Below are 13,952 nucleotides of genomic sequence, written 5' to 3' on the forward strand. Positions count from 1 at the left end.
GAATGGGTTAACCTAGTGATGGTCAGTGTATACGGGGAATGGGTTAACCTAGTGATGGTTAGTGTATACGGGGAATGGGTTAACCTAGTGATGGTTAGTGTCTACGGGGAATGGGTTAACCTAGTGATGGTTAGTGTCTACGGGGAATGGGTTAACCTAGTGATGGTGAGTGTATACGGGGAATGGGTTAACCTAGTGATGGTTAGTGCTGGCTCTTGGTTCTATAAACATCCTCACTGTACCCACAGAGATATATCGTTGTTCCTCTTCTTCTGACAAATGTACTTATTGTAAGTCGCTTTGGATAAAAGCGTCTGATAAACTCCCTAAATGTTAATGTCAATGGAGAGAACAATCAATAATAATAATATGGTTAAACGATGTCGCGAAATCCTTTTGTAACGCCAAAAATGGCAGCAAATGATTTTTTTTCTTACATGTACTGTAACTCGATAACATAAAAGAAAAAGCAAAGCAGCGCCCCAAAGGAACCAGTGAAGGGTTCAGGCGCTGGAGCCCACTGACCATGGTGGCCTCCTCGATCACAGAGTAGTCCGTCTGCTGCAGGTAGCGGTGCAGGATGTTGCACAGCATGGAGGACGGGTTCTCGTGGAGGTAGCGGGCGCGCTTGGTCACGCGGTTGTACTTGCTCCGAATCGGGATGTGAATGCTCTTTTTCTGTTCAGGAATTTGAAAAAAGGTTGTGTGTTTTAACGACAGCGTGAGCAATGAATCAAATGTGCTCAGGGCTTGAAGGTGACCTGAAGAGATCTCGTTTGGGTTGCATAAGCAAAGGGTCAGTGATGCGTTCCCTCTGTGAGCCTTTGAAGGCTCAAAGATCTTCAACCAAATGGAATTAATTAAAGTGTAAATAGAATTGATAACACACAAAAGTTATAAAAAGCCTAATTCAATTTCACAGGTCTAAAATCGTGATAACCAGTAGGGTTAAACAGACTCAAACTTCACTAGGGTTAAGAAGTACGTTGGCCGTCTGAGGTGACAGCGTACGCCTGCAGCACTGACCTCCAGGGCTTCGGTCATGATGCAGCCCATGACCGCACACACGCGCAGGGTGCCTTCCATGTCCCACTTACGAATGGAGGACTTGAGCTGGTCGATGGGCACCAGCCAGGCCCCGATGGCCGGGGTGGCAGTGCTCAGCAGATTGAGCTGCCTGTTAATAGGAAGAACAACAGAGCAGAAGCTATACAAACCGGTAGGTCACAAGCCAAATCGCTGCAGTAGGTTTTAGTTTTAGACGTTTTTAATGTGTGCACACTGATATGAGGGCCCACACTGTGCCAGATGTTCTGGGTGTTAAATGGGGGGGGGGGTCCATGTATTGTCAATAAGCCTTAGTAGCACAGGGTGATACTAGAGAAGGTTTGCTTACACTATTCATTAATGTTAAATTGTAACTAATGAGTTACTATATTAGACATTCTTTGAATATCATATTTAAAAGGTGGAAGGCATCCTACAGTAGTTAACAACCCAACAGTAAATAAGACGAGTCCAGTCCTGAACAGCATCAGTTCAACTAAAGCTGAGCCTGCTCCTCAACCTGAGCACCACCCCCCTTTGGAAGAGGAGGATATCAAGTGGATGTGTGCTGCCAGCACAGAAAATACTGATTGATTCATATTTCCAGAACAACAAGATGAGATTCTCTGAGATTAAAGCAGAACATTCATGAGAACAAATTAATGAATTAATTTAGGCTGATTACTCAAGTGCAACGATAGCCATTTTCACACATGTCCTCCGCCTTTTCGCCGCATTGCGTATATCAGGACATTCAACCCTGAGGGTGATTCACACTTATTCACACTTGATGCTTTATATGCGGACATTGATGTTGTTCTGGCATCAGTAGAATCAGGGGGTTTAGGGGGGTGGGCTCGCAAGGGGCGGGATATGCCAAAGGTAGTTGTTTTCTGTGTTTAACTGAGAAAACAGGGAGTGGAAGGACGGGACCCTATAATGTTCAGCTAACTGTCAATAATAATAATAAAAAGAAAACATTTTCTATATACGCGTGCAGCTATGAACTCACGTGTTATAATTTATTGTATGAGGTGTACTTTTAGGGTAATGATAAGACATGTTTTAGCGTTCGCCACGAATGACTGAAAAGTAGTGGCGAAAATACTACCTCAGGGGTAGTATTTTTTCAGGATACCAATGTCAGGATATGTTGTTCACATATACGGCCCATCAGGAGAATAGCGGGAGAACAGCAGGACTTACGTGTATGTGTGAAAGCAGCTCATGTGACTTGGACTCAAGTCACCTTTAGAATGCAGAAGAAGCCTGCTTTACAAATGGGTGCGACTGTTTGGCTCTAGGTTGTTGAATGACTTATGTTGGACACTCTCTAGGATCTAGAGCCACTGAGGAGCCACACAGAGCGGAGGATTTGAGGAAAGTTTACAGCGATATTGGACAACATCTGGACATCTTCTCTTGCACAATGCACTACGTCTTTCATCTTTAACGCTCATTGTGTGTACAGATATCTTCTACTCTATGTTACTACATCTGTCCTGTACTACTGCTGGGACACCCACATGGAGAAACACAGAACATCACATTTTTAGAAACCTATATAAGAGAAATTAGAAATCATTGAGATTTTTCTTTTTGCCTCTTTTCACTCTGAATATCTCCAAACTCATTCAGCACAGACGTGAATGTCTATTAATGTATTGAAGTATCAAAGAGCTATTCAGGAGAATATCTTCACTCCACATCCTCCTGTTCCGTGTTGCTACTGCTCCAGCCTTGGTGACTTAAGGGCTTTGTTCAGGGTGTTCAGGCAGAGGTACCAGAGATGGCCTGTGAGGGAGCTTTGTTCAGGGTGTTCAGGCAGAGGTACCAGAGATGGCCTGTGAGGGAGCTTTGTTCAGGGTGTTCAGGCAGAGGTACCAGAGATGGCCTGTGAGGGAGCTTTGTTCAGGGTGTTCAGGCAGAGGTACCTGGAGATGGCCTGTGAGGGCGAGCGCACGTTGGTGGGGGCGGAGAAGCTGAACCAGATCTCCCTGATGGTCAGCTTCATGCTGCTGGAGTCCGGCGGGGGCGGCATGAGGGGGAGGTCCTTCTTCAGATCATCTGACTCCACCCCTTCATCCTGCAACAACGGCAACAACAAACAAACAAACCTGCAGTTTCTATCCATCCAAACAGACCCAAATAAAGCTTGAATGACGTGGGGTGTTCTGTGCTTTGACTGCAGTAGTTCACCTGGTCCGAGTCGGAGTGCTGGTCAGAGGGTCTCTGGGCGTCAGTGGGGAGGTTGTCGTCAGAGACGTCCGTGCTGTAGCCGCTGCCGGTCTGGGAGCCCATGGAGCCGTTGGATTTGGACGTGGTCATCTTGCCCGTAGCGTCCGTGTGACCCATCGCCCCGAACGCACTGTACAGGACGGCGCCCGACTGCCGGCCCCCTGGACGCGTACACAACGAGGACACATCAACAACAACCTCCAATCACACAACACAACGAGGACACACATCAACAACAACCTCCAATCACACAACACAACGAGGACACACATCAACAACAACCTCCAATCACACAACACAACGAGGACACACATCAACAACAACCTCCAATCACACAACACAACGAGGACACACATCAACAACAACCTCCAATCACACAACACAACGAGGACACACATCAACAACAACCTCCAATCACACAACACAACGAGGACACACATCAACAACAACAACCTCCAATCACACAACACAACGAGGACACACATCAACAACAACCTCCAATCACACAACACAACGAGGACACACATCAACAACAACCTCCAATCACACAACACAACGAGGACACACATCAACAACAACCTCCAATCACACAACACAACGAGGACACACATCAACAACAACCTCCAATCAAACAACACAACGAGGACACACATCAACAACAACCTCCAATCACACAACACAACGAGGACACACATCAACAACAACCTCCAATCACACAACACAACGAGGACACACATCAAGAACAACCTCCAATCACACAACACAACGAGGACACACATCAACAACAACCTCCAATCACACAACACAACGAGGACACACATCAACAACAACCTCCAATCAAATAACCCCAGCCAGACCATTCTTAAACAGTCACACAGCGTTCTGACCTCCGCAATGCATCGCTGGCCAATCACAGCCCACCCATCACACCCCTGGACGTTACACAAAACCTCCTGTCATGCGTCACAGATGGGCTGTAAGAGTTGTTTACTCTTGTTGGTGTTTCGTATGTACACTTAATGTTTTTATTTTGTTTTGTGCACCCCAAATCCCCCATTGTGGCACATAGTTATATTTTAGAATACAAGTATGCTCAGTTCATTTGAGTGTCCTATATGATTCATGAAGCTTTTTTAAGCTGTCTGGACCAATGAGTGAAATGCATTTAGAGTCACAAAGATGAAAAGAACCAACAAGTGTTACCTTTGACTGTGAGGTTCTCGATGCCGCACTCGAACATGATCCAACCCCACTTCTCCAGGGAGGCGGTGGAGCGGGCCAGCTCCGTCGCCATGGCAGCGGCGTCAGTCTCATCCACCAGGGAGAACTCCTCCATCTCCTCCAGACTGAAGAGCACCTTGGACTTCTCAAAGGGAATGGCTGTGATGGCACAGGTGCCGATGTCTGTGGAGACCAAAGGACCGCATGAGAGAAGGTGCAGAAGATAGAGAAAGTGTTCAATTAACTGAAGATGCATATATTCAAAAACAGCACTGATCTGATGTCAAGCTTTATTTTTGCATGTCAATTCAGGAAGGGCATTCCCAGCACCGGCACTAAAAAAAGACTGCCACACACCGGTAGAGTCCAGCCCTCGCAGCTGGCTGTGGATGCGGTGGATGTTGAGCCTTGCAGCGATCTCCTTCCCTTTCTCGATCCCAGCGTTGGAGCGAAGGGAGCCAGACGACTGAGGCTGCATTTTGGTGGCAGAGGCGTACTTCTCCAGCATCACGGAGGGGCGGCCGTGGTCCGCAGTGCTGGGCGCTTCCTCTACAATACCCCTGGTTTTAGAGAAAGGGCAGGCTCGTATGACCAGTCGAAAACATGACCCGACGGTGATGAATGAAGTACAGACGTACAGCACCGCTTCCCATTGGTTAAGGTAGTCAGTACAAACGGAACAGCCGGTACCTGTTCATTCTGAACTGCGTGGCGATCCTGTCGAAGCACAAAGCCACCAGGGACACGTGGGTGACGCACTTCACCGAGCCCAGCGCCAGGCCCTCCTCCACCGAGGCCTGCAGCAGGCACAGGTTCACCTGGTGGACAGGACACAGGACACAGGAATGAACACCAGCAGAGCACCGCCCGGCCCCGCTCAGCCCCAGACAACACAGAACAGATCTTACTGCAGAATGAACCACAACAAACAAGCTCAGCTTTATATGTTATGGTAAGTAGAAGTTAACTTGCAACGTGTAACATTGCAACTAGCTCGCAGCTTAAAACACCTGGACAGCAGTGGAGTCTGCGTTAGTTATACTGCGTTAGATATTTTGTACACACTGGACCCACACGTTCACTGTTATTCATCGGAACTGGAATCACAATCATCCAGAATTCAGAGAACTGAACCGAGTTACGGCACAAGGGACCAAGACAGTGGCCTAAAAGTTAAAACGTATGAAACATGCTTCATGAGAGAGTGTGCCCCGGTCTCACCTTGGGGATGGAGACGTTGGCCTGCAGACCCTTGATCTTCACGTTGTCCGGTTTGACGGACAGGTCTGTCTGGCCATGGGAGATGGAGCCGGGGGCGTCGGTCTTGGACAGCTTGTGCTCCTGCTTGGCGGTCTGGCTCTGTGCAGGTTGGGGTCATTTATTCATTGGTCGAGCGTACACAGTCTGGATCATTTAGAGCGTCATCACAGAGAGTCAGGTGACTGTGTTCCAGTATCCAGGATATAAAATGCTAATGATTCAAAGGTAACCATGGATTTTTTCAATAAATGTGTTATTTAAGATACAGCAGTTCGTCAATTTGTGGAAATGAATAGATATTCACCGTTAACAATGAGTACGCAGTCACATGCCTCTCCAAAATAACCTTAAGCCTTCCACCTGACTGAAGAGGTTCACCATACAGTTCACCGTCTGGTCATCAGGTACTGTGTTTACTAAGGGTGTTCATTTATACATTATTTTATAGGGTTAGGGGGAGGGTGACCCTTACTCACTAACTAACTCTATTAACTAATGCTACTTATTGCTGTTACTGATTAAGGGTAAAAACATGATCAATGCCAAATATGAATAGGTTACAACTTACAAATATGTAGGTTGCCTATAGTGACAACCATTCAGTGTTTTAGAAAGTTATTATTTTCAATGTCCATCATGGTAGTAGTCTAATAAGTTACTATTTTCAATGTCCATCATGGTAGTAGTCTAATAAGTTACTATTTTCAATGTCCATCATGGTATAATAGTCTAATAAGTTACTATTTTCAATGTCCATCATGGTATAATAGTCTAATAAGCAGGTAAACATTAGGGTCCTTGACTCACAGACTCGGTGACAGTAGACTTGCTGATCTGATAGGCGTCATTCAGAACCTTTCCGTGGAGGTCGTCCAGAATGGCCGTCGGGTGCCGAATGCTGACGAAGTGGACCATGGAGTCGATGTACCTGGAGTCAAACAGCACACTACTTAGTGTCCACTGTGGAGTGGACCATGAGGTACCTGGAGTCAAACAGCACACTACTTAGTGTCCACTGTGGAGTGGACCATGAGGTACCTGGAGTCAAACAGCACACTACTTAGTGTCCACTGTGGAGTGGACCATGAGGTACCTGGAGTCAAACAGCACACTACTTAGTGTCCACTGTGGAGTGGACCATGAGGTACCTGGAGTCAAACAGCACACTACTTAGTGTCCACTGCGTGCGGGCATATAAAGACACCCTGCCATCTGTAGTCACGTTGTGATATCACATGTTGTGATACATGTCCTGATTCATGTCCTGTCTTAACAGAAGGTCTGTGACCTCCTATCCTAACAGAAGGTCTGGTCCTGTTGTGATACAGGTCCAGTCCTGACAGAAGGTCTGGTCCTGTTGTGATACAGGTCCAGTCCTAACAGAAGGTCTGGTCCTGTTGTGATACAGGTCCAGTCCTGACAGAAGGTCTGGTCCTGTTGTGGTACAGGTCCAGTCCTAACAGAAGGTCTGGTCCTGTTGTGATACAGGTCCAGTCCTAACAGAAGGTCTGGTCCTGTTGTGGTACAGGTCCAGTCCTAACAGAAGGTCTGGTCCTGTTGTGATACAGGTCCAGTCCTGACAGAAGGTCTGGTCCTGTTGTGGTACAGGTCCAGTCCTAACAGAAGGTCTGGTCCTGTTGTGATACAGGTCCAGTCCTAACAGAAGGTCTGGTCCTGTTGTGGTACAGGTCCAGTCCTAACAGAAGGTCTGGTCCTGTTGTGATACAGGTCCAGTCCTAACAGAAGGTCTGGTCCTGTTGTGATACAGGTCCAGTCCTAACAGAAGGTCTGGTCCTGTTGTGGTACAGGTCCAGTCCTAACAGAAGGTCTGGTCCTGTTGTGGTACAGGTCCAGTCCTAACAGAAGGTCTGGTCCTGTTGTGGTACAGGTCCAGTCCTAACAGAAGGTCTGGTCCTGTTGTGGTACAGGTCCAGTCCTAACAGAAGGTCTGGTCCTGTTGTGGTACAGGTCCAGTCCTAACAGAAGGTCTGGTCCTGTTGTGGTACAGGTCCAGTCCTAACAGAAGGTCTGGTCCTGTTGTGATACAGGTCCAGTCCTAACAGAAGGTCTGGTCCTGTTGTGGTACAGGTCCAGTCCTAACAGAAGGTCTGGTCCTGTTGTGGTACAGGTCCAGTCCTAACAGAAGGTCTGGTCCTGTTGTGGTACAGGTCCAGTCCTAACAGAAGGTCTGGTCCTGTTGTGATACAGGTCCAGTCCTAACAGAAGGTCTGGTCCTGTTGTGGTACAGGTCCAGTCCTAACAGAAGGTCTGGTCCTGTTGTGGTACAGGTCCAGTCCTAACAGAAGGTCTGGTCTCCTGTTGTGAGGCACAGAGGACGCTTGCTACCTGTCCAGAGTTTCTGCCACCAGTGGGGTGAGCACCACGTTGATGGCCCCCTTCACTTCCACGATGGCCGTGGTCCTGGTCTGGGACAGGGGCTGGTCCAGGGACCAGTCGTCGGTGGTGGTCTCTTCATCCGTGTTGTCCATGGCCTTCTTATCCAGAGGGGTGTACGGTGTGCTAGTTTGGATGAAAAGGGGTTCATGACACGCATGAGAAAGGAATTGAAAGAAATTCAGTTCAATAAATGTACACACGGTTTCAGAGAGTGAACGGCGTGACATCAGAAGGTCGGGAGAGCGGGTCTTTAAAGTCTGTGTTGAAGGGTTCATTTTCCAACAAATTTGCGCAATTTGCTTGTTGGTAATAAACATTTAAACTGTTGTCCATTGTATTTCATGTTGTTGGGTATCACAAAACAGAATTTAATACGAAAAAGTAGGTACTATTTTAGCGGTTTGCAATTGATTCTCATTTCCCCCACAATGCACTGCATGACGTCACGTTGGGGAGACGACAGACTGAAGCCCCATCGAGACCAGAGCCAGTCCTGTGAGCGTATGCAAAAGAGCCATGTGCACCAAACAGAAGAAGGACGTAATGTTGAGAAGTCACACTGAAAACGGATAGCAAGCGAAAGCTAAGTCAGAGTGTATCACACTAAGGTCCATTCTAACTTAAGTTAGAGGCTATTTTTTTAATCTTTGCAGTGACTGAATGTTGATGGTAGAACTGATTGTTGTGCATAAGTTGAGTGTGTGTGACTGTGCGTGTGTCCTTTCCCCCGGGTGTACTGTGGAGGGGGTAAAACTGTTTTTATTGGCAGGCTAGCAGTTCCCCTTGACTTGCGCTAGCCTAGCACCAGCGATTTCTGCAATTAGAAGGACTGAATGAAACGTGTTGAAAACTGTCTGATAAATAACACACTGGCTCGAACTACCCCTTTAACCTGCAACATGAATGTCCAACATAAATGTACCTGTTAATATCTTCCATCAGTTGGATCCCTCTGTCCAGGAGAGAGCTGGCTGACAGGCCGTGTTTCACCACCTGAAATAAAGATCACACATCTCATCATACACCTGAGGGGATTACTAACGAAGCGGTTCTTATCTCTGCCCTCGCCTACTCAAAAAGGAAGGCATAAACGCAGTAATAGTGTTCTTACCCAGAAAAGTACAAAGAGTAAAAGGACATTAAGTATGCAGTCCTTTCACCAGCTGTGAGCAGCAGTTCAGGGTTTCAGCAACAGATCAAACAAGTGCAAAGATGGACTGGCTTTTTTCAAACATTGGCTTTCTGGTGTTAATTGATTTCTGAAATCATAATTGTCCTTCATGTATATTACAAAAACACATTTATTAAAACACAGAAACGATAGGGGACAAATTGATATTAGGACAAATTGAAAGATCCTGCTGCCATCAAGCTTTGCGTCTTAGTTTTATCGTACTTTTCGACCCCAGTTAGGGAAACATTTATTAATTCTATAAACCTCGTTATGGATATTTACATCCAAAAAGAGTAATGTAATAATTGTAAGTACCTTAAAGCTCGGAACAGACAGCTGGTCAAATGAGATGGGGCTCTCTTCCCCGGTGGGTGTGTCCAGGTCCAGGGGGCGGTGCAGAGAGGACTTTGAGGTCCTCTTATTGGTGGGCTGCTTCACCGACCAATTGGACACCTGACAAAAGAACATTTCCTCCTCATCACTAGGGCTATTTCAGATCTAACATATCATCCCCAAAGTTAACGGAGTGTATCTCAACCACTGCAAGGGCTGGGATACGTTACCCTGGTACCAAAAGAAAGAAAACACCGGTGAGATTGGTAACCTTTGGTTTGAGTGAGTAAAGCTGGACTACAGTCACCCGATAGTACCAGAGGGCAATAGCACAACATCTGATCAGATGTCAATAAAGGGAAGTACAGTAAAGATGGAGGATTTAGTAGCGGTAGGTTCAGGTGAAATCTCCAAATAAAACATAGATCCAATGCATTGCAAACCGATGCAAAAGTGACATTATCACCTTGATGAGACACAAGGTGGATAACTTAGGAACACATTGTACAATTTGGACATTTGATCCCAGAATTGAAAGGAATGAAAATGAAACCAAGCCAGACCATGGCACCGTACGGCCACCAGAGGGCGACTCAGGACCCTCTGCTTGAAGGCCATTTAACCCTTTTCTCTGCCCAACAGTTCCGGGTCCTAATATACAGTGAATCAGTGCACAACCAGTCACAGGGTACCGGTGGCGTGGGGAGGTTGTGGGTTCTGCATGATGCAAGTCATGCTGCAAGTAGCAGATGAATGACTGTATATCTTTACACCCAACTACTGAGTCGATAAGCTTGAAATTGGCCAAAGTCAGTAAGCTGAGCTGACGAACTGCCGACCATAGTCCAAAGTGAAAGTGATACTCATCTTCCCTCATAGCCGCCGTGTGCAGCTCGGTCCTGAGTGAGTGTGACACTAAACGTCATGGGCCAGGTAGTTCTGGTAGCTCACCTGGTACTGGGCCAGGTCGTTCTGGTAGCTCACCTGGTACTGGGCCAGGTCGTTCTGGTAGCTCACCTGGTACTGGGCCAGGTCGTTCTGGTAGCTCACCTGGTACTGGGCCAGGTCGTTCTGGTAGCTCACCTGGTACTGGGCCAGGTCGTTCTGGTAGCTCACCTGGTACTGGGCCAGGTCGTTCTGGTAGCTCACCTGGTACTGGGCCAGGTCGTTCTGGTAGCTCACCTGGTACTGGGCCAGGTCGTTCTGGTAGCTCACCTGGTACTGGGCCAGGTCGTTCTGGTAGCTCACCTGGTACTGGGCCAGGTCGTTGTGGTAGCTCACCTGGTACTGGGCCAGGTAGTTCTGGTAGCTCACCTGGTACTGGGCCAGGTAGCTCTGGTAGCTCACCTGGTACTGGGCCAGGTCGTTCTGGTAGCTCACCTGGTACTGGGCCAGGTCGTTCTGGTAGCTCACCTGGTACTGGGCCAGGTCGTTCTGGTAGCTCACCTGGTACTGGGCCAGGTAGTTCTGGTAGCTCACCTGGTACTGGGCCAGGTCGTTGTGGTAGCTCACCTGGTACTGGGCCAGGTAGTTCTGGTAGCAGGCCATGACGTGGGGCTGCCGAGTCACCGGGCCTGGCTCGGCGGTCTTCTCCGCCTCCATGGAGCTCTCCTCCTCCATGGCGAGGGCGGAGACGAAGGAGGCCTGCGAGGTGTGGCTGGGGAGGGGCTGGGAGGGCGTCAGCATGTGGGGGTGGGGCCGCGGCTCCGTGATCAGCTCCCCGTTCAGCACGTAGGTCAGGGGCCCCTCCACGCTGTGGTAGATGGAGCTGCGGCTGCGGGGGACACAGTCACGTTGGCTCATCATCATCACAGTCATCAGTCAGTGTCGCTTACTGTAAACCGTTGAACTGAGCCGTTGATCCCTCCCCCTTCAGGGAGGGAACAAACCGCTGGTCCACTGGTCTGGTACCTGTAGTTGTAATAAAGGACCACTGGTCCACTGGTCTGGTACCTGTAGTAATAAACCACTGGTCCACTGGTCTGGTACCTGTAGTTGGAAAGGGCCACTAGTCTGGTACCTGTAGTTGTAATAAACCACTGGTCCACTGGTCTGGTACCTGTAGTTGTAAAGGACCACTGGTCTGGTACCTGTAGTTGTAATAAACCACTGGTCCACTGGTCTGGTACCTGTAGTTGTAATAAAGGACCACTGGTCCACTGGTCTGGTACCTGTAGTTGTAATAAAGGACCACTGGTCCACTGGTCTGGTACCTGTAGTTGTAATAAACCACTGGTCCACTGGTCTGGTACCTGTAGTTGTAAAGGACCACTGGTCTGGTACCTGTAGTTGTAATAAACCACTGGTCCACTGGTTTGGTACCTGTAGTTGTAATAAACCACTGGTCCACTGGTTTGGTACCTGTAGTTGTAATAAAGGACCACTGGTCCACTGGTCTGGTACCTGTAGTTGTAAAGGACCACTGGTCTGGTACCTGTAGTTGTAATAAAGGACCACTGGTCCGGTACCTGTAGTTGTAAAGGACCACTGGTCCGGTACCTGTAGTTGTAATAAAGGACCACTGGTCCACTGGTCTGGTACCTGTAGTTGTAAAGGACCACTGGTCTGGTACCTGTAGTTGTAATAAACCACTGGTCCACTGGTCTGGTACCTGTAGTTGTAAAGGACCACTGGTCTGGTACCTGTAGTTGTAAAGGACCACTGGTCCGGTACCTGTAGTTGTAATAAAGGACCACTGGTCCACTGGTCTGGTACCTGTAGTTGTAATAAACCACTGGTCCACTGGTTTGGTACCTGTAGTTGTAAAGGACCACTGGTTTGGTACCTGTAGTTGTAATAAAGGACCACTGGTCCGGTACCTGTAGTTGTAAAGGACCACTGGTCTGGTACCTGTAGTTGTAATAAACCACTGGTCCACTGGTCTGGTACCTGTAGTTGTAATAAACCACTGGTCCACTGGTCTGGTACCTGTAGTTGTAATAAACCACTGGTCCACTGGTCTGGTACCTGTAGTTGTAAAGGACCACTGGTCTGGTACCTGTAGTTGTAATAAAGGACCACTGGTCCACTGGTCTGGTACCTGTAGTTGTAATAAACCACTGGTCCACTGGTCTGGTACCTGTAGTTGTAAAGGACCACTGGTCTGGTACCTGTAGTTGTAAAGGACCACTGGTCCACTGGTCTGGTACCTGTAGTTGTAAAGGACCACTGGTCCACTGGTCTGGTACCTGTAGTTGTAATAAACCACTGGTCTGGTACCTGTAGTTGTAATAAACCACTGGTCTGGTACCTGTAGTTGTAAAGGACCGCTGGTCCACTGGTCTGGTACCTGTAGTTGTAATAAACCACTGGTCCACTGGTCTGGTACCTGTAGTTGTAAAGGACCACTGGTCCACTGGTCTGGTACCTGTAGTTGTAATAAACCACTGGTCTGGTACCTGTAGTTGTAATAAACCACTGGTCTGGTACCTGTAGTTGTAAAGGACCGCTGGTCCACTGGTCTGGTACCTGTAGTTGTAATAAACCACTGGTCCACTGGTCTGGTACCTGTAGTTGTAAAGGACCACTGGTCTGGTACCTGTAGTTGTAAAGGACCGCTGGTCCACTGGTCTGGTACCTGTAGTTGTAATAAACCACTGGTCCACTGGTCTGGTACCTGTAGTTGTAAAGGACCACTGGTCTGGTACCTGTAGTTATAATAAAGGACCGCTGGTCCACTGGTCTGGTACCTGTAGTTGTAATAAACCACTGGTCTGGTACCTGTAGTTGTAAAGGACCGCTGGTCCACTGGTCTGGTACCTGTAGTTGTAATAAACCACTGGTCCACTGGTCTGGTACCTGTAGTTGTAATAAACCACTGGTCTGGTACCTGTAGTTGTAAAGGACCGCTGGTCCACTGGTCTGGTACCTGTAGTTGTAATAAACCACTGGTCCACTGGTCTGGTACCTGTAGTTGTAAAGGACCACTGGTCTGGTACCTGTAGTTGTAAAGGACCGCTGGTCCACTGGTCTGGTACCTGTAGTTGTAATAAACCACTGGTCCACTGGTCTGGTACCTGTAGTTGTAAAGGACCACTGGTCTGGTACCTGTAGTTATAATAAAGGACCACTGGTCCACTGGTCTGGTACCTGTAGTTGTAAAGGACCACTGGTCCACTGGTCTGGTACCTGTAGTTGTAAAGGACCACTGGTCTGGTACCTGTAGTTGTAAAGGACCACTGGTCTGGTACCTGTAGTTGTAAAGGACCACTGGTCTGGTACCTGTAGTTGTAAAGGACCACTGGTCCACTGGTCTGGTACCTGTAGTTGTAAAGGACCACTG

The 13,952-nt window shown here is 48.0% G+C and overlaps 1 protein-coding gene across 8 annotated transcripts in view; it reads right to left on the reverse strand.

Annotated features, from left to right (window-relative positions):
* kiaa1109 (KIAA1109) overlaps nucleotides 1–13,952 on the reverse strand; it is a 97,776-nt gene that overhangs the window by 53,048 nt on the left and 30,776 nt on the right. For all 8 annotated transcript variants that reach the window (XM_084482459.1, XM_084482458.1, XM_084482461.1 and 5 more), the window contains exons 29-41: nucleotides 11,183–11,444; nucleotides 9,653–9,790; nucleotides 9,086–9,156; nucleotides 8,113–8,286; nucleotides 6,574–6,694; nucleotides 5,728–5,865; nucleotides 5,197–5,324; nucleotides 4,864–5,066; nucleotides 4,489–4,689; nucleotides 3,247–3,446; nucleotides 2,982–3,133; nucleotides 1,027–1,177; nucleotides 526–678 (exon numbers count right to left, since the gene is read on the reverse strand). In XM_084482459.1, coding sequence (XP_084338585.1) covers nucleotides 526–678; nucleotides 1,027–1,177; nucleotides 2,982–3,133; nucleotides 3,247–3,446; nucleotides 4,489–4,689; nucleotides 4,864–5,066; nucleotides 5,197–5,324; nucleotides 5,728–5,865; nucleotides 6,574–6,694; nucleotides 8,113–8,286; nucleotides 9,086–9,156; nucleotides 9,653–9,790; nucleotides 11,183–11,444 — 2,092 coding nt within the window. The remainder of the gene's footprint in view (nucleotides 1–525; nucleotides 679–1,026; nucleotides 1,178–2,981; nucleotides 3,134–3,246; nucleotides 3,447–4,488; nucleotides 4,690–4,863; nucleotides 5,067–5,196; nucleotides 5,325–5,727; nucleotides 5,866–6,573; nucleotides 6,695–8,112; nucleotides 8,287–9,085; nucleotides 9,157–9,652; nucleotides 9,791–11,182; nucleotides 11,445–13,952) is intronic.

The sequence above is a fragment of the Micromesistius poutassou genome (genome assembly GCF_964030765.1).
Source record: "Micromesistius poutassou genome assembly, chromosome: 17".
Lineage (NCBI taxonomy): Eukaryota > Metazoa > Chordata > Actinopteri > Gadiformes > Gadidae > Micromesistius > Micromesistius poutassou.